Source organism: Daucus carota, chromosome 5, assembly GCF_001625215.2.
Source record: "Daucus carota subsp. sativus chromosome 5, DH1 v3.0, whole genome shotgun sequence".
Classification (NCBI taxonomy): domain Eukaryota; kingdom Viridiplantae; phylum Streptophyta; class Magnoliopsida; order Apiales; family Apiaceae; genus Daucus; species Daucus carota.
This window is the reverse complement of record NC_030385.2, coordinates 28,187,012-28,206,097: the sequence shown is the minus strand read 5'-3', so window position 1 is coordinate 28,206,097 and position 19,086 is coordinate 28,187,012. Positions and strand designations below refer to the sequence as shown.

Sequence of the window (19,086 nt, the reverse complement as noted above, 5' to 3'; positions counted from 1 at the left end):
GATAATAAAAATATTTTAGTTCACGAAAAAATTATTGGATAACATCCCTCTAGAGAAGATATCATAATCATCTTCTATTCTTACTCATCAAATTCGTCATTCAACTATTACACATTGGGATTTTTTTTTTCTATTTTCTTTTTTTAACCGGTTAATTTTAAAGGATCATAATATATATATATATATATATATATATATTTTAGCAAACCCTCCATAATATATTTATTAATATCTTTAATAAGAGTAATATATTTATCAGAAAATAAAATAAAATTTGGTAGAGTTCCAAATCGGAACAAAAACAACAATTTAATTAGGAAATAAATTAAATTAAGCACACCACATCTAGCAAATATCTCCCACATACCCTAATTAATAATTTGTCAAAAATCCTCTTGTTACCTGCTATAACCATTTTCTCTAAACCTATACACACAAACACGTCTGTATCTATAGTCTTGGTAAAACCTGTAGCAAAATCCATGATTCGATCCGATTCGATTTGATCTCTTTATAATGACTCAGTAGCTGCTACACAATACACAACACACTCTATCACTATGATTTCTTCTTCTACTGCGGCGGCGAATAACAACGGTCAAACTCCCGCCGGCGGCGGCCTCAAAACGTACTTCAAGACGCCGGAAGGTCGCTACAAGCTCCACTATGAGAAGACTCATCCGGCGGCTCTGCTTCACTATGCTCACGGCAAGACTATTACACAAGTAATTTCTTTACTTTCATTCCTTTCTTTATGTGTAATTAGGGTTTCGTTTGTGGTCCTTTAATCAATTGGGTGGTTGTGATTTTTGTTTCAAGATGTTGGTTGTTGAGTTCTTTACTGAATTGAGGATTTTGAATTCGAGATCGGTAGTTGATTGTTTTTGAATAACTAGGGCTCATACTTCTAGAAAGATGCAATTTTTAGGTTGAAATCTTTGGTTTTGGTGTAATTTTGTTTAGATTTTTTTTTCTACATTGAATTCATTTAGTACATTCAGGTTTGGCTCAATGTGAATTGTGAAGTAACTTGTACAGCTCAGTTTGTTTAGAAAGAATGAAAATGGGTGGGACTCCAATGGATTTTTAATGAAATTTACTAGTGCTGGAAGATGTAATTTTTAGGATGAATTCTGTGGTTTGGTATAATTGTGCTCATAAGTTAGCGGTTTATTGCTACTTTGAATTGATTTAGTACATTCAGTCCCGTCTTTGGTGAAGTTTTTGTAAGCTTGAAACTCAATGTGAATTATGACTGTACTTGTAAACCGCAGTCTGGTTGGAAGGAATGAAATTGGGTGGAATGGATGGATTTGGTTAGATTATAACGGAATTTATACAATCATGATATATTAAATTCTAATCTTTGCTTCATTTTATGGGTGCTATGGTAAAATAGAAATCAAAACTATCAAAGTTGAAATGAATGTTTGTTGCTCCTCCTTTCTCATTGTCTTCAAAAACCTTGTCATATAAAATTTGCAACTTTAATTTTCATATAAAATAATATATTTAACATAGGAGGCTGACGACATAATAAATGCTAGAGCCTTGTCATAATCCCATGGCCTGTATTTCCAACTTCGTTTGCTTATCAATAAGTAATCTTTTGGTAAATTATACTTTTCAGGTAACACTAGCCCAACTAAAAGATAAGCCTTCTGCTACTGCTGCACCAACATCATCAAATTTGGGTGTTAGTAGCGGTGTCAGATCTGCAGCTGCAAGGTTCTTAGGTACAGGGAATGGAAGCCGTGCCCTTAGTTTTGTTGGAGGGAATGGTGGTAGCAAGTCTGTAAGTGGATCAAACAGAACTGGATTATATGGGGCCTCAACTTCCAACAATCTGCCTAGTAACTCTAATTTTGATGCAAAAGGAACTTATTTGATATTCAATGTTGGAGATACAGTTTTCATCAGTGATTTGAATTCTCAGGACAAGGTACTTCACTCGTCTCATATTTATTGTATATATTTATGTAATGATGTGGGACATGGATTGTGAAATCTTGTTTTTCAATGTAGGACCCAATAAAGTCTATTCATTTTAGTAATTCAAATCCAGTTTGCCATGCCTTTGACGAGGATTCGAAAGATGGTCATGACTTGCTTATTGGATTAGCATCTGGAGATGGTAAACCTATTTTCAGTTGAAGTAGATGGTAAACATTCTTAGTTGACTCATATTTAATTATCAATATATTAAAAGTATAATGTATTTGTGTATAGTTTATTCAGTTTCACTAAGACAACAACTACAAGATGTCGGGAAGAAACTTGTTGGAGCACAGCATTATAACAAAGATGGTTGTGTCAATAATAGGCAAGGCCTTGACTTGGTCCTCTTTATTCTTTCTTCTTCTTTTTTTCTTCCTTTTTTTATATAGCATAAGGCTACTCAACATTTTTTTCATATGATGAATTTATAATAACACTGTCTGATTCTATCTCTCACCACATTGTTTAAACTCGAAAAGAGCAGACATTTTTGTTTTTGCCCTGCTTGTTTCACTTTAATCAGAGTATGTGGCTACCCGTGCCACTGCTGACAACAAAAATTGACATGTGGCATCATGGAATTTACAGCTTTGAAAAGTTATTCCATGACACATTACTTGAAATTGAATCTTCTAACCTATCAAAAACTGTACGTAAAATTAAATGAAACACATTTTGTGCTTTCACAAATTTTAGCTCTGTAGATGCAGAAACTGCTATTAGTGTAGAAGGATATGGATGTCATCTAATACTGTAATCTGCTTGCTTTGAACAGTCGCTGTAATAGTATTGCCTGGGTGCCAAGTGGTGACGGGACTTTCATTGTAGCATATGCAGATGGAAACCTTTATGTGTATGAAAAAGTACGTATCAAATAATAATATAAATACTTGGGCTGCCAATGTTTATTAGTGCTTCAGAAGTTGATAGTAACTCAAATGAAATTTCTCCCTTTTTGTAGAACAAAGAAGGTTCAGGTGATCCTTCCTTCCCTATTATCAAGGATCAAACTCAATTTTCTGTTGCTCATGCACGTAACAGTAAGGTAGTTAACATAATGTGCATCAGGCTCCAATGTTATTACTTGATATTATATATATATCACTAATATTATTATCAATCTATAATATATTGAAGGTCATAAATCAGCCTTCTTAAATGCTTGTGGAATTTTTTACAAGTGTTGATATGTTATGCTCGATATACTACTCACTGAGAATTGCTTTTTTTTACTAACAGAAAGAGGATATGTCTTTGGCTTGGAGTGTAATTTGAAGGTTGAGATGGTCTGTTAGATGTCTAGGAGCCTTTTCTTTATATTTTGAATAGCTAGCAGGCTTGCTACTCCTAAAATACTGTCATCAGGCTTAAACAAAATCAGCTGTTTGAAACTGGGATAAGTTTTTTTAGATCTATAATTATACGGGGGGTGTTTTTTGGGTATGGGGCTATGTTCAGTTACAAGAAATTGAAATACTAATGCACCCATTTGCATCCGCCGAGTCTCAATATCCTACCTTTGGTAACAAATGATGCTGGGGAGCTATTTTTACATTAAGTACAATGCTTCAGTACTTTTCCAGGCTTGATGTCAGCTTGTTAGGCACCAGCACAAAGATCTAATAAGAAAATATGGCAGGATAAGTATTCAGTGTTTGTGGTTAGGTGAGGACAGGGTTAGGGTTTAAGGATGGACATCATATATTAATTTTAAGAGCAAGACAATTATTTTCTGTAAAGCTTATTGGAAGAGATAATTGGGACAGTAAACAACTTAGTGGACTGTAGAGTTCACTATGTTCTTTCTCTATGCAAGAAGAACTTTGAACATAATGGCACTTCTTCCTTGTGCATTCTAACTTAATGAGAAGGGAGGTAAATGCGAAAAAAGGCATTCCAGTCGAGTAATATATATCTCCTAGTCAGAGACATTGTGAATGTGTTCAGTCAGAGACTTCTTATTTGCAATATAATCTTTTCTTTATTAATTTAAAGTGATGATGAAGTCTGAATCTTTAAAGAGGTGTTGAATGCAGAATCCAATTGCCAGATGGCATATTTGCGAAGGTTCAGTTAATAGCATTGCTTTTTCAAGGGACGGAGCATATATTGCAACTGTTGGAAGGGACGGTATGAATGTGATCTCGGGATTTTGCTTAGTAATTTTTATCATTTATCTTGGTTTATTTCCTGAAACCAGTTACCACTCAATAATGTAGGTTATCTGCGAATATTTGACTACAAAAGTGAACAGCTTATATGCGGTGGAAAAAGCTACTATGGTGCTCTATTATGTTGCAGTTGGAGGTTATAATTTAAAATGAATGCCTTTTGTGTTCAAATAACTGTTTTTTGTCTTTGTATCCGTGTGTATGCCAATAATGTTGTTTCTTAAGTTAAACAAACTTTAATTAGCTTATGATTAAAGGGAGCACGTAATAGAGGCTGAATACTCTATCCATTTTGTACCTTCATGTGTTTGTTTCCGTATTCATAGTTTAACACAGGTGTATCCCTTCATGTTGAGATTTGTAGTAGTGTATTTTTTAATGGCTTACTATATATCTTTTATGTGGTGAGGTATGTAGTAATCTTTTTTTAATAGCATACAGTCTGTGTCTTAGAGCATCTCCACTAGTCTCTTTAATGTTCTTAATTTCATATTTAAAGAAGATGTCTAAAATTAGGGCTGCAATAGGCTCTAGAGGCTCTTTAAAAATTTAAGAGCCTCTTCTCTCTTCTCTCTTTCAAAGAATATGTAGGTGCTCTGAAATTATTATTATTATAATTGATATAATATTCACTTCCCTCCAATTCTATCTCCAACTTTTCCTTCAAATAAGAATAAAATATAAATAGGGAGCAAGTATAAAGACTAGTGTTGGAGTTATCACGTTATTCAATATATTAACTTACCAGGAGTCCCATATTTTATTATTTCTTAAAGAATGATTCAGGAGCCTATTGGAGATGCTCTTAGTTTGTCATAAATCTCTTCACTTCATAGTTCTCTTATAATTATTTGATTATATTGCATATATGCTTTTCATATGCAAGTCTAGTGAAGCCTGCCATTTGGATTTTGTTTTGGCAAGTTCTTAAAGTATGTAATTAACAGCACATGATATTACAGCATGGATGGAAAATACATCCTAACTGGAGGTGAAGATGATCTCGTTCAAGTTTGGAGCATGGATGATCGAAAAATTATAGCATGGGGTGAAGGTCACAACTCGTGGGTAAGTTTTTAAAACTTCTAAAATTCAGGACATAGGTTCATGCTATAATAGGTTATCATTCCACACCATAACTTAATTTTAATTGGAGTCTGGCAGGTCAGTGGAGTGGCATTCGATTCGTATTGGTCAGCACCAAATACAGACGGAACAGGGGAAAATGTTGTCTACCGATTTGGGTCCGTTGGTCAGGTATATTATAAAATAGTCATCTGATAAATAGTTTGTATTTATCGTTTCAATTAAATATCTTAGTGATTTTTTGGTGCAATTAAATTTACTTCAATTAAGAATATAATCTGATTTTAGTATATATATGTATTTGGAGAACAGAAATCAGCCAATAATAAAAGGAAAATATACATAATAAATGTCTATGAAACTTTTTGGGAGCCAGAATGGTGGTTTGATTACATAGCCTTCCAAAGATTTAATACATTTAAATTTTGCCATAAATTGTTCTCATGTTGTGATTTTAATGGGATTATCAAAAGCACAGCGTAAACTTCTGAATTATGTCCAGTTGTATCTGGGTTTTGTATCAAATTGAGATGGATTCAGATTGTTTTTAGATAAGGACACCTAACTGAGATTTGGCAGATTTTGTTATAAAATAAAGATTCACATTTAATAAAAATAGGTCCAGAAGTATTAGATATTTGAAAAGATTTGTGCAGCTCAAACAAATCTTTCAACGGCACAGAAAGGGAGGGTTTTTTTTGTAAGTTGTGTGGTTTGTATTGGAGTAAGACTCTCTCTCTCTCTCTCTCTCTCTCTCTCTCTGTGTGTGTGTGTGTGTGTGTAGAGAGAGAGTCTTACTTCAATACAAACCAAATTAGCCTACAAACTAGAAACCAAATTATCCATATTTTTATATTCTAATTCATTTTTCTTAAACTTATAATTATTATTTATGCTAGAATTTCAATAAAATATTGTTATAATTATTTAAACATATAGAAGAAAATTTAAAATAATAACAAATACCCATGCATCGCATATAATACAACATATTTGTGTTAAATTGAAAAATATTATTATGTTTACATCAAATATATGCGATATATATTGAGTTATCATGTATTGTGTGCTTTTTTTTTGCTAATGCTCGTTGATGCTTTTGCTCTTTGGTGTGCATTGGTTTTTTAACAAATATTTATGTTTTAAACATACATATTTCTAAAATTAGAGGACCACCTGCTGCAGGTTTGTAGAAGGTGATCCCAATTTAGAGATTTATGTATGTGTTTTCAGCATTAGTCTTCTGAAAATATTATTATATCGAATATTATTATATCGGTGACCACGAAAAGTGACCTGTATTGCCGTTATGTGTGTCCTATGTTAATTTGTTGTTCCATATATAACCTGCCTTTTTCCATATTCTATTATCTGCATGTTTCCTTTATGTAGGATACACAATTACTTCTATGGGACCTGGAAATGGATGAAATTGTAGTGCCGGTACGCCGACCTCCCGGTGGTTCACCCACATTTAGTACTGGAAGTCAATCCTCTCACTGGGAAAGTGGTTGTCCTGTTGGTACTCTGCAACCCGCCCCTCGCATGCGAGATGTGCCAAAACTTTCCCCTCTAGTAGCTCATCGTGTTCATACTGAGCCGCTATCAGGGTTGCTTTTCACACCACAATCTATTCTTACAGTATGTCGAGAAGGACAAATAAAAATCTGGATGAGGCCAGGTTTTGCTGAAAGCCAGACCAACTCTGACACTCTTTTGGCTACAAGTTTGAAAGATAAGCCCTTGTCCACCGGAAAAACTAGTTCTTACAGGCAATAACAAGTCCTGTCATCGGAAGAGTCAAACGCCAAAGCTGTTTTCTAGGTTGCAACTTTAATTGCATATTCGCTATTGGTCAGTGCATAGACATAATTTGCGGGTCTGAGGTCAAGGGACATCCAATGTACAGCTTAGGAATGGAGCCACTGGTGGCACTTTAGATTAGAGAGTGACTACTTACACTGTAAGTATGAGATGGTTGTTTATAAGATATTGGCGAAAAATAAAGGACCGTATTTAACTTTAAACTTGCAGATCCTTTTTCTCTAACCATTATTGGTTGGAATTGATTCACAAAGATGATGTTAATGTTATTTATATGTGGATTTTTGATGCAGTCATTGCATCTTTCCATGCCTGGACTGCGAGGGTTCTTATGCAGTTTGTTAAAACAAATATCATAATGTTTAGATCTGATTTTAATTCTCCCGTCTGTCTTGATTCTTCAAAAAGTTGTTCTATTGAGATTATATTTGTTGAAGAGTGGCTGGTTACTTACAGATTGATGATTGTAATATATTAGACTTCTTTGTTATATACTCAATTACTAGTCGAGGAGCCTGGAAGATGGTTCAGTGGTTTAAAGCTTCAAGAGTTTGGATTGACGATAGGCTATAAGAATTTTATGCCAGTCAAATTTTCTAAGATTTTTGTTTTGGTCCAGTTGTATATAAGTAGAAAGAGTAAGAGACTACTTGAAAGTGTCTTCATCTACAGAAAATTGCTAATATATATTACGTACTTGCTACGATAGAATTACTCCCATTAATATATGGACTATACTATGGTTTTTCATCTTTCCTTGGTGTGGTTCAAGCTTCTATCTGAAGACCTAATAAATTTACATGAAGAACCAACAAACATTTTGTGCGCAGTTGCTGGGTGCATTTGGGTTACCGTGATTCAAGTTTCTCACGGAAAACCAGATGACTGCTCCGGCAGGCAGTTGCTGGGTGCATTAGGGGTACCGTGATTCAAGTCTCTCGCGGAGAACCAGATGACTCGGCAGTTGCTTGGTGCATTTGGGTACCGTGATTCAAGTCTCTCGCGGAGAACCAGATGACTGCTCCGGCAGGCTTGCTTCTTGCGATCCGTTTATCATTTTTATGAGTCCAATCAGGCTGATGGTTCCGACTATTGCAGTTCCGAATCCACAAAATGCTGCAAGAAAAACAGACAAGATTGCCTGCACGCCTAGCTGTTCCCACACCAAATATTCAAAAAAAATATCAGAAGCCATGAAAATTCAGCATCATGCTTCTTTAGGAGAAAAGATCACGGAAGGCAGAAAGCTTGTTTACTATTTTGACAGTAGATTAAAGCAACGAGTTGAACACGTCACTTACCACTTTATAGAAGAGGTGTGCATAGAGGACCACCAATGCCAGCTGCATGGTTGCGTATAACCAGGCAAATGATTTCCGTACTAAATACAAATTGCAAGGATTCAGTCACACAGAGGCAACAATAGTTACTTTGGCGTATCACGTTCATAGAATAGCGGAAATGATACACATACCCATTGTTGTCGATGCTATGGATGCCAGGATACCTATCACGCAGGAAAACGGCAAAGATATGGCTATTGCAGTTGATCCTAATCCTGAAGACTGCATCCAAAGATCAGTTCTAAGGACACTTATAAACGTAAGAATATAAAAGTCTAAGATTCATCTTGGCTTACCAAAAGTTCCTCCAGAAAACAGAAGTAGCAGACCATGCTAACCAAGACTAGTACAGGCACATTCTGCAAAATACTGATCAAACGTATACAGATTTCAGGCCAAGATCCTCAAAATTGTAGTTTATATCACAATACTGCAACTTCTTATTTGACAGAAAAGAAATTAACTCTTCAAGGCACATCACTTGCCTGTTTTGATTAGCTTGAGCAGGTCTCGGTCTGTTTCTACGGCTTCTATTAGATTGTATCCGTAAAAGGGTGACAGGTAGATTTTGAACCTCTTGCTTGCAAACCTCGCATGTCTTGTTACCTTTGATGCTAAACCATTTGATTACACATTCTTTGTGCACCAGGGCAAGATCACCTTTGCAGTTACACTCCATCTTAAAGGTATCTCCATCCTCCTCTAGTTCTACAAAGCAGATTCTACAAACGGCTTCTTCTTCCGCTATGTGTTCATGGTCATCATCATTTTCATCTGAAATACAAGACTACAGATAAGGTGTTGGAGACTAAGAAGTGTGAACTCTCTAAACCAAGCAACACAGAACAATAAAAATCCAAGTAGGCATATATAGCAACTTAAAAACAAAAATTACCAGCATCCAGAGGCTGATTAGAAATTGATGCTGCACCAGTTTCTCCTTCCACATGGGGAGTAGCTGGAATTACACGAAATACACCCCCTAAAGAATCCGACTGTGTGCCTTTAATTAGGTCCGGGACTGATTGTGATCTATGAATGTTTCCGTTTTTCTGTAAATTGAGTATTTTAGAACGACAAAGCGGATTGAATCTTCTTTCACAGAGAGACGAAGTTATAAAATTTTTAAACACTAAGACACAACTTTGTAGCTCCTTGAGCAATCAAATTCCTATCATGAACACAATTCTAATCTGAAGTATCATGAACATTTAATTGCAAAAATTGGGTATAAAACTGACTAAGTATCTCTGTATCCACCAAGAGGCTTATACTTACAAATGTACTCCGTGAATTGGTTGATTTCCCCCCATGTGTAGACCCAGGATTCGAGTGTGCAACTGGTGATACCGGTAAAGAGGCTGCTACCTTCATTTTGGTTGTAAATAGGTTTGAGATTGAAAAAGTCCTTGGGGAAGACTTATGTTGTGATGATGGTGAACCTGCATTGGTGTCCCTCATTTTGAGATTCAGTCTCGGAAAGAGGCCTTTAAAGGATGATCTACCTTGAGCAAATGGACTCGAAGGCACATTGGTTTTAGAAGAGCTAGGGGTACTTGGAAGGTTCATTCTACTGGGAGTTCTGGCAATGTTTATTTTCACAGAGTTCTCTGCAGAAGAGCTCTCATGACTCCTCTCCGCAATCTGGACAACTAGGTTTGGCTGATTCCACACCGCTTCTTCACTTATTTCACTCCGGCTTCCTCCCTAAACAACAATGAATCAAAAAAATAAAATCTAGGCCATAATTCAAAAACATAATTTGTTCCGAGAAAACATCAGAACAAAAAGCAAAACTGGTTAAAATTAGTAGTGGCCAAACACAGAAACCATGCATGCATCATGCATGTTCTTGTACAACAATTCGGATTTTTAGCCAAGAACTTGTTCTTTCTGTTTCATCATCAGCCTGGTATGGTCTTTCCCCGGGCTTCAAAAATTCCAAAAATATATCGCAAGATTGCATGAGCATAAATTAATAATCCAGAAGCATTGAGAAATTCATAACACCAAACAAAACAACATGTAATATTTTTCGAATTTTAAGTTGACAAACACAAGGAAAAAACAGGGAAATTAAAGACAAGGACATGAATTAAATAAATTTCAAAAAAAAAAAAAAACAAGAATTGAAGGTAAAAGAAGCAAATACCTGGGTAGAAGGAGCTGGATTGTTGATGGTAGCATCAATATCACCATCTATATCATTATCATGATCACTATCATCATGTTTGTGCAAATGATTATCATGGGAATTTTCCATATCTAAAATTCTATGAAATTCATACAACTTGTAAAAGAACAAATGTTAGGCTCTAACAAAACCAGAAAAGTTCTTGTGTTGGGCTTCTACTGGCTGCGCCTCTTGAGAACGACGGCCAGCAGCCAGAAGTTACAAGGGCGGGAGAATACATGTACAATCTGGTAATAATATTAATCACATAACTAATCACTTTTATTATGCTAAGAATTCAAATTTAAATACTAATTAAACTATTTTTCTGTAAAAAAAATTGGGTATGTGTTTCGTTCATAAAACTTTTTTGATATACGTGAATGTAAATACAAAATTAACAACGTTGTAATTATAAATATAAATATAATTATAATAATTCTCATGTGTTCACCCTACCAAAGTTATAAATAATTAACGATCAATTAGTATGTACTAAAATACTTAACGAATTTATGGGCATTAAAAAATTTAATAAGCGTTTTACCATATACCAGTTCATTCATTTCATTTCGTTAAAAACACATGCAACAAATCAAAAATAGATATTATAGCAAATTGTATATTTTGCTTTTTCTCGAATCTGGACATCATCGTAGATATAGAAATAAAACCGATGATAAATAGGCCATTTGAGACAAAAGTCAATAATATCAGGTTTAAATTATATCTTCAAACTTCCGTCAAAAAAAATATCTTTTAATTAATATAGATGACAGTTGGTCCAAAATATATGAACGATGTTAATATATATTTGATAAGAAAGAGCGTCAAATGTGAAAAATCCTGAAAGATGAGTTAATTTTCGAGCTAAATGATACTACTATAGCACTCCTTGTACATATCATAAAATTAGAATTAAGCTGTCTAGCATTATATTTTGAGTAAACATGTGTTGTTGACATAGATATGTGAGGATCCGAACCGGATCCGAACCCAATACAATAGGATACAAGATGCACACTATTCTTTCCTGTAGTTGCAAAAATTATAATATATATGCACACATCTTAATTAACCTCTAATTATCTAGCAAGAGCCAAATAATTATAAGAAAAAATTCGCCGCCAAAAAACGTTCCTCGATTACATGATTTTTGATTCATGTTTGGCAAATGAGGTCAAAGCATAGTGGCAGAAGCATATGAAAGGTCCAAGGAAAATGATCTCTGCTTTTACTAGATACCATATCCCTGTAATGACAACGACAGAGGGCTCCTTGCACACCAATGAGCCGAGTGTAATAATGGAGCATTAACCAAATTAAGATATGCATTGTTATTATTATTATTGTTGTTATAATGTGTGTATCTGTGAGTGCTCCACTTGAATGGAATCTGATTCGTTGTGTACATGGAGACAAGCACATTATAGGAATTTATGTCACCCACCATTTTTGTTGTGTGTTAATCAATGCCTTTTGATCCTCCCGAATCAAACGCCCCACTGGGCATTTCGTTTCATCATTGCTAAACCCATCAACCATTTCTTCACTCTGTGCGCTCTTTTGCTGATTTAGCTTAGCTTTTCATATAGACCATTGAGTAGTTTGTAATCATTCTGAGCCCAGTTTGTACACCCATCATCTCTAATCATTCTGCCCAGGACTGCTGCTGCTGCTGCTGCTGCTGCTGTGTGTGTGTTCACTAGCTAGATTTATATTGTGTGAATGTCATTCGTGATCACCCCTGATTGTATTACGAGAAATAATCAAAACAGTGATCCAAACATACCCGTTATGTCAAAAATATGGGTATTGGGAGGTTGAGATGGACGCGAAACATAATCAGAACAGTAATCCAAACATACCCATTATGTCAAAGATACGGGTATCTGGAGTTTGAGATGGACGCAGCCTACCTGGTACTAGAAACCAGGGTTCCCTGGTATTCATACCAGTTCAAATTTGCTAATTTTAATACTCCCTCTATCCCTCTCAATTGTTTAAATTGGGCGACGGGAGCTCGGCACACATTCTACTGCTCTCATGAAATATAGTTTGAAAAATTATTTTGAATTTTTTTTCAAATAAGAGGGATAAATGAAGTAGTAAACTTTAGAAAGTACTTCCAAACAGGGTTTTTGGGAGAACCATCAGTGCCTAGATATTGGGCTGCAAACCAGAACCTAATTTGGTTGACAAGATAGCAGTTCGGACACTGGATAGTTTTACCATCCGGGAAACAAAGGGCCCAGTGTACGTTTGTCACCCCAAACCCAATGAAATGGAGTACATAAGCTAACTAGTGAGTTTTAACCTGCCTTTACCTTCCCATACTTTGAGATCTTAGCAATGGGTAACTATTATTTTGAACTCCACCATTTATCCAAAGAGCCGCGCCCTTGTATCATAAACCAGATATAATAAGAGAATAACCGAACATACCTGGTCTGTGTAGGAGAAATTATGGGGATCTATTCTTCACCAGAAGCATAGAGCTCAAGTATCCGTCTGGCAATTGCTAAAGCTCCCTAACCAACCTAAGAAAGAGGTTCAATCTTGAGGAGTTCGCTTGTCAAAAGAGGTCATACATTCTTAAAAGATCAACTTACTTAGGCATACTGTTGGCTGGGGCAGCTCCAGGAAGCGACATTAAGATGGATCTAATTGATTGATTATCAAACGGAAATGTAGGAAGATAATAAAACGGGAGCAAAACACTAGTATATTTCCTATGCCAAAGCATACAAGGAACTGCACAAAGCAAATGCAAACTAAACAAACTATATATCTCATTTCCAATAATACAAGGAGACTAGGAGAGTGCCAACAAGCAGTCAGCAAAATCATGCAAAAAAAAAATCAGCGTACATCTAGCGCTACGAACTCACGTAAAACACACCACTACATTTGAATCAATCTGGATATTAATGAGATCCCAATTCAGTTATTAAACTTAGTCATGCAGGAGACACCGAGGTTTGATTAAAATGCGTAAGGAAAAGCGGATAGCACGCAACAGTACATCACTGTCATGGCAGAGACTCATCTGTGCTTGCCTCAACAGTTTCACTGTTGACCTTGATCTCCAGAAGCCTCTCAACTGGCTGCCGACATATAGGACACCTGTTTGTTTGGAACCTTAGAACTTTGGCACAGCCACTGCACATACACTGCATTAAGAAAGCATCAAATAATAAGATACGGGTCATAAAACTGGAAATTACATAGAAGGCCATTACCTTAATGGGAGCAGAAGCAAAGTAGGCTATATGCAAGAGTCTTAGGGAAACGAATCTAGATAACATGACCAATGTAACTATACAAGGCCAATATAGTGAAAGCGTCAATTATAAAAGTTTAAATTAATGACAGGGGTAGCTCATTCTTCACTTATGGAATAGATTTATTCTTCAATACTTTAATCTTGGAACTGTAACAGCTTCCAGCCATTTCATCGAATATGGCAACAAGCTTTGCTAACAACTATTCTAGGTGAAATCAACATTTACCAAGTTTGTTCTCCTATTTATTAATTGGGAATGTTGAATGGTGGTTAAGGTTTAAATGGTCTACCCAATTACATAAATAAAAAGAAAGTCACTCACTGATATAAAGGGACATGAAACTACAGATATCACTCACATCAATACTGTATTATAGAAACTAAATTGGAGCCATGCAGTTTTATTGGGTGCTGAATTGTTCATTCTTCTTGGAATTTGGTATTCCAACTCGGTTACTAAACTAATAAGCAGTCCGTTATATTGGTTCGACTAGGTTAGTTTTAAAGTTCTTTGATTTAGATTGAAAACAAAATTAAAATCTAGGAAATGGAGACTTCTCCTACAAATCATTATTTCTAAGTAATCTTCATTGATATTTGAAGAGTTGCTCTAGAATGAAAAAGTATAAACATTCGAAAAGAAAATGGTGTGATTTGATTACGATAAAAAATTAACAAATTCTAAATCCCATCAAGTAAATTATTAAAGTAAAAGCAAATAATCCACACGTAAGAATACGACAAGTTACTCTATCCATCTCTAACTATATTAAGTAAAAGTAATGAACAAATATTTTTCAATGAAAATAATAAAATTTAAAGGTCAAATCTAGATACAGAATTACTGAAAAGTATGAAATAATAACCCTAATTCTTCATGTATAAAGTCAAGTTCTGCACGCAAATGACAAAAATTGTCCAGTTTCAATCTAAGTTCACATGAAAGTGATAAAACTTTTAACAATATTACTAAACAATTATTATAGATAACATAATGATATTAATAAATATTATAAAACCATATAGGACACAGTTATATATGAAAGGTGCCATAGGTTGGTAAGAGTTATAATTTAATACGACGTAAATTCATCATATATATGTTATTAAATAAAAATAAAGTTAATTTTTCTTAATTGTGCAAGTCAAAAAGTAGCCATGCCAAGCAAGACTTATATGTTTGTAATTGTGTGAATGGCTAAAAAAGGAAATTATGCACAAGGTTAACAATACTAGGCTCATTCAGGATTTTTCAAAACACAACTGAAAAAAAGATTACCATGTGTCTGCATGGAAGTACAGTTGTGTCACGAGGTTCTGACAAGCAGATAACACATTCTTTTCCAGGATCATTCCCGTCTAGATCACCATCAACCGAATTACCAATGCCAAATATCTCCTGAAGCTCATACCTCATTCCATTCACCCATAAAATTTGCTTCAGAACTCTCACCTGATATTCACCCCTTTCCTTCTCAAACACTGCTTGAGTGATCTGGGAGTTGCTGGCTCCAGTTTCAGTGTTTCCATCTGCTGATCCACTTTGGTCGCTTGGGGATGTCTCTGCCTTCACTACAAGTGGATAAACATCCAGTTCACCCTCTTTCACTAGTTCTGCCTCTTCACAAGCTGAAAAGTCTATCCCTGTTCCTGAGGGCTGTCTAAATTTCTGGCCCAAACCTTGTGGGAAATGTACTGTTACTGGTGCATATATGCTTTCCTTCATTGGTGTCAGGTTACAGTCTTCGTCCTCTTTTGCGAAAAAAATAACTGTAATGCTGCACAAATGTCATAACAAAAGGAAATCAAGTTAGACTTTAATATCAGTGGTTAGAGGAGGCGTCCTGTGTTTAAGTACATCACTTATATTTTCTTTTGTTAAAAGCAAGATTTGCCACACATGGTAATTAGTATGAACATGCACGCTAAACAAAAGATAAACAGTCATATCAGCAAACCAAGACGGGTCAACTTTTGTTTTAACGTGTAGGTACGATAGTGCCAAGACAACCTTGCAGAGCAAAAAGAATGGAGGATATCTAAAAACAAAACGAAGAATCATATCGAGGCCAAGTTGTAGACAGACAATAAGTTATATATATAACGGAAGAAAAATTGTATTCAATTTAACAATACAATCCAATTAGAAAATAATACCATGACTTTTTCTATTATGATGTAACATTAACAATATACTTCTCAAGTCAAAATCTTTTGGATGAATGTTCTAGTGATTCAATAATATGTGCCTTGGCAATTGGCATTGCGATCTTCTAGTATAACTAACAGTGAAACAATAACTTATGAGAATATCACTTTAAAGCTTAACAGAATAAGCATGTTTCCAACCTAAAACCAAACTAGTTTTCAGAAGTTCACATACAAATTCTCGCTTCTTAACTTAACCTTCCAAGTTCCAACAAAGGTCTTCATACTCTTCTGTGCTAAAAACTATAACAGGGTCTCATACATTCCTATTAAATTGTTCTCACAAGTTAAGCTGAAATATCTTTATCAGAGTACTGGAACTCATCTCAACTCTAAAAATCATGTTATATTTTTCAAAATATAGCTTATTGTCAATCTCTCCTTCAACAATAACATTAAAAATAAGTTAACATAAAACATATTGACATGAAATATGAACAAACATATTTGTCCTGCTGAATCCAATAAAATAATGTCTAAAGTAAATTTGGTTCACATATCAGTTCAAAAAGAAAAATATAATCAAGTCATTCTAATATCGGACAATTAAACTTGTAACAGAAACAGCAGTACCTTCCAGCAACAGTGGCATCAAAAGTAAATGTAACAAGAAACTTTCCGGGGTTCTCCTCATCCGGCTCAACCCGCAAAGTCTCCTTCTTTAAGTTAACATCATTCCTAATAGTCACAGCCTTCTGATGTTCAACATAAGGAGTAGGAGCAGGCATTACATAACCACAAGGATACTGTCCCCCAACCCAATTAGCCTGTCCCGGGTGCATTTGAGGCGGTGGCATCGCGCGATGATGGTGATCATACGGAGCCTGTAAAGGCACCGGCATCGTGGGAGGCTGGTGGTAACCAGGGTACTGATAATACGGTGGTGGTGGAGGGGCGTTAGGGTTAGGGTTAGGATATTGAGAAGGTAAAGGTGTGGCAGCTGCGAATACATATCGATTGGGGGTAATTTCTTGCTGGGGTTGTTGAGGAGGTGGTGGCGGTGGGTGGCTCCGGCGACTCCCCTGTCGCCGCCGGCCATTCATGCTGTTACTGCCAACGTTACCCATATGAACTTTTTTCCTTAAAATTTCAAGAACAATCAAAAAAGCCAATAAAGATCAAAACTTTCTGATCTCAACACTTGCAAAACATGATTCCAAGAAAAGGGGCTGTTTATATATGTATGTTATGTGTAAATATGTAAGCTTTTCTTGTTTCTGGTATAACAAAATCAAGATTGGATTTTTAAGATGAAAAAAAGATGATGATAATTGGGAAATGGGGTGTGAAAGAATGAATGATTGTACAGAGGTTTGGATGAAGAAAATGAAGATATAAATAGGGGAGGAAGAGAAGATTATGATGATGATTAGTTGAAGGAGGGTAGGGGCAAAAGTGTGTTTGTTAATGGGTTTGTTAATGTAAAGATACAGTACATACCCACTCTGTGTGTGTACAAATGAAATGATGTTTAGAAAGAATTATATTGCAAAAAGTGAAGAGCAGCTTCCCTGTTTTCCTCTTTTCTTCTGCGTGCTTCTTCTCTGCACTGTTAATTCAGTGTGCATTTATTATTAGGAAAATGCTACACGCACATAATTGGATTCAGAAATATTCACAGAATGAGTATGTGTCAATTTATGATTGGAATGAGCCCCTGTACATGCATTAATAGCACCAATTAAAACTCCCCACCTAGATTGTCATGTCATTTTGTGTAAAATTATGTACCCAATTTTGTGCATGTAGCCCTACTCTTATTATTATATACTTAGTAGAGTGAATAAAAATCTAGGGGAAATTTGGGTTTAGGTTTCATGGCATTCTCGTGACACAACTTATGTCATTCCGCCACAATAATAGGAAATAGAACAGCACAAGAGAGACATCACCTTTTCTTGCTTTAATATACTTTCAGGGATATCGTATTCTTTTCGGTACATTCATGAATGAAATTAGTTTTTCAGTTCAACTCACGAGGCTGGAATATCATAAGTACAGAACACCAGAGATAAATCAAAAATGTGTTAGTATTATTGAGAAAAACCAATTTCAATTATGTATCATAAAAATATTTTTATTTTTAATTTACAGATAATTTTTTAAATTAAGTGAAAGCGCGGAATATAAAATGTACGTTGAGAGAGTAAGTTGTTCAAATAATTTGAGACGGATCATTTTTAATATTTTAAATGAGTTGGTTATAAATTGATTATGTGTTTAGAAGATTTTTTAGAAAATTCGAATGAAATATTCCATATAAATGTTACAGTACTTTTATGTAATTTTGGGTATAAGAAATCATAAGTTTTCGGACATAAATGATGGAAGAAAATCCGTTAGTTTATTGTTGTTGTCATGTCAATGAGATGATTGTTGATCAAATTAGTGTTCTCGAGAAAATCACTAAAGATACAAGCATGTGTGTTACTCAAAAGTTAAAATTGAAAATGATGAGAAGTTGCAAAAGAAATTTCGACGGGGGCTTTATTCTCACCCGACAAAATAATAAAAAGAATAGCTTCTTCGTTTATATTCTTACACAACTGATTAAGCACAAATAAAAGGAAAATGACATCGCAGAAAGCATGCAGCAAATACGTGGAATAGAATGCTCAAGACTCAAGTTGGAACAATTTTGTTTTTGAGGTCACACTAATTGGAGATAGAGATTAAGAGCCTGCTTGGCTGAACTTAGATTAAGAGCCCGTGCTAAACTTCATGACTTAATGTAACTTATGACTTAACGTAATTTATCTGACAAGTTGAGAGTTTATAATATATCTTCGGGAAATTTTACTTATTAATGATTTATGAGTTATTAAATATATAATAATAATGATGATGATAATAATAATAATAATAATAATAATAATAATAATAATAATTTATATACAAATAAGAGGGACGGAATAAGCATTATCGATTTTATTAAAACTCTGAAAAAACGGAGGAGATGGATTAAATATTTTCGATTGAATATAAAAAACAGTGCCG

The 19,086-nt window shown here is 35.0% G+C and overlaps 3 protein-coding genes across 4 annotated transcripts; 1 reads left to right on the top strand and 2 right to left on the bottom strand.

The window, feature by feature from the left end:
- Positions 1 to 392: 392 nt before the first annotated feature.
- On the top strand, positions 393 to 7,460 carry LOC108223180 (uncharacterized). Its single transcript, XM_017397299.2, has 11 exons — positions 393 to 725; positions 1,631 to 1,942; positions 2,026 to 2,134; positions 2,230 to 2,323; positions 2,774 to 2,861; positions 2,960 to 3,043; positions 4,035 to 4,128; positions 4,218 to 4,305; positions 5,132 to 5,237; positions 5,334 to 5,426; positions 6,648 to 7,460. The coding sequence occupies exons 1-11, from the start codon at positions 561 to 563 to the stop codon at positions 7,032 to 7,034; spliced, it is 1,620 nt and encodes a 539-aa protein (XP_017252788.1). The 5' UTR covers positions 393 to 560; the 3' UTR covers positions 7,035 to 7,460.
- A 286-nt stretch (positions 7,461 to 7,746) lies between these two features.
- On the bottom strand, positions 7,747 to 10,843 carry LOC108223181 (uncharacterized). Of its 2 annotated transcripts, none has more exons than XM_017397300.2 (8): positions 10,575 to 10,843; positions 9,701 to 10,129; positions 9,318 to 9,474; positions 8,908 to 9,196; positions 8,719 to 8,791; positions 8,554 to 8,644; positions 8,381 to 8,460; positions 7,747 to 8,232 (listed from the first exon to the last, which is right to left on the bottom strand). In XM_017397300.2, the coding sequence occupies exons 1-8, from the start codon at positions 10,683 to 10,685 to the stop codon at positions 8,071 to 8,073; spliced, it is 1,392 nt and encodes a 463-aa protein (XP_017252789.1). In that variant the 5' UTR covers positions 10,686 to 10,843; the 3' UTR covers positions 7,747 to 8,070. The 2 variants fall into 2 exon arrangements, with proteins under 2 accessions (XP_017252789.1, XP_017252790.1); XM_017397301.2 differs by having other exon boundaries at positions 9,701 to 10,352; positions 10,575 to 10,839.
- A 2,461-nt stretch (positions 10,844 to 13,304) lies between these two features.
- Positions 13,305 to 17,584, bottom strand: LOC108223797 (probable E3 ubiquitin-protein ligase LOG2). The gene is made up of 3 exons (XM_017398216.2): positions 16,663 to 17,584; positions 15,161 to 15,659; positions 13,305 to 13,768 (listed from the first exon to the last, which is right to left on the bottom strand). Exons 1-3 carry the CDS (start codon positions 17,154 to 17,156, stop codon positions 13,628 to 13,630), a joined length of 1,134 nt encoding a protein of 377 aa, XP_017253705.1. The 5' UTR covers positions 17,157 to 17,584; the 3' UTR covers positions 13,305 to 13,627.
- Positions 17,585 to 19,086: the final 1,502 nt, after the last annotated feature.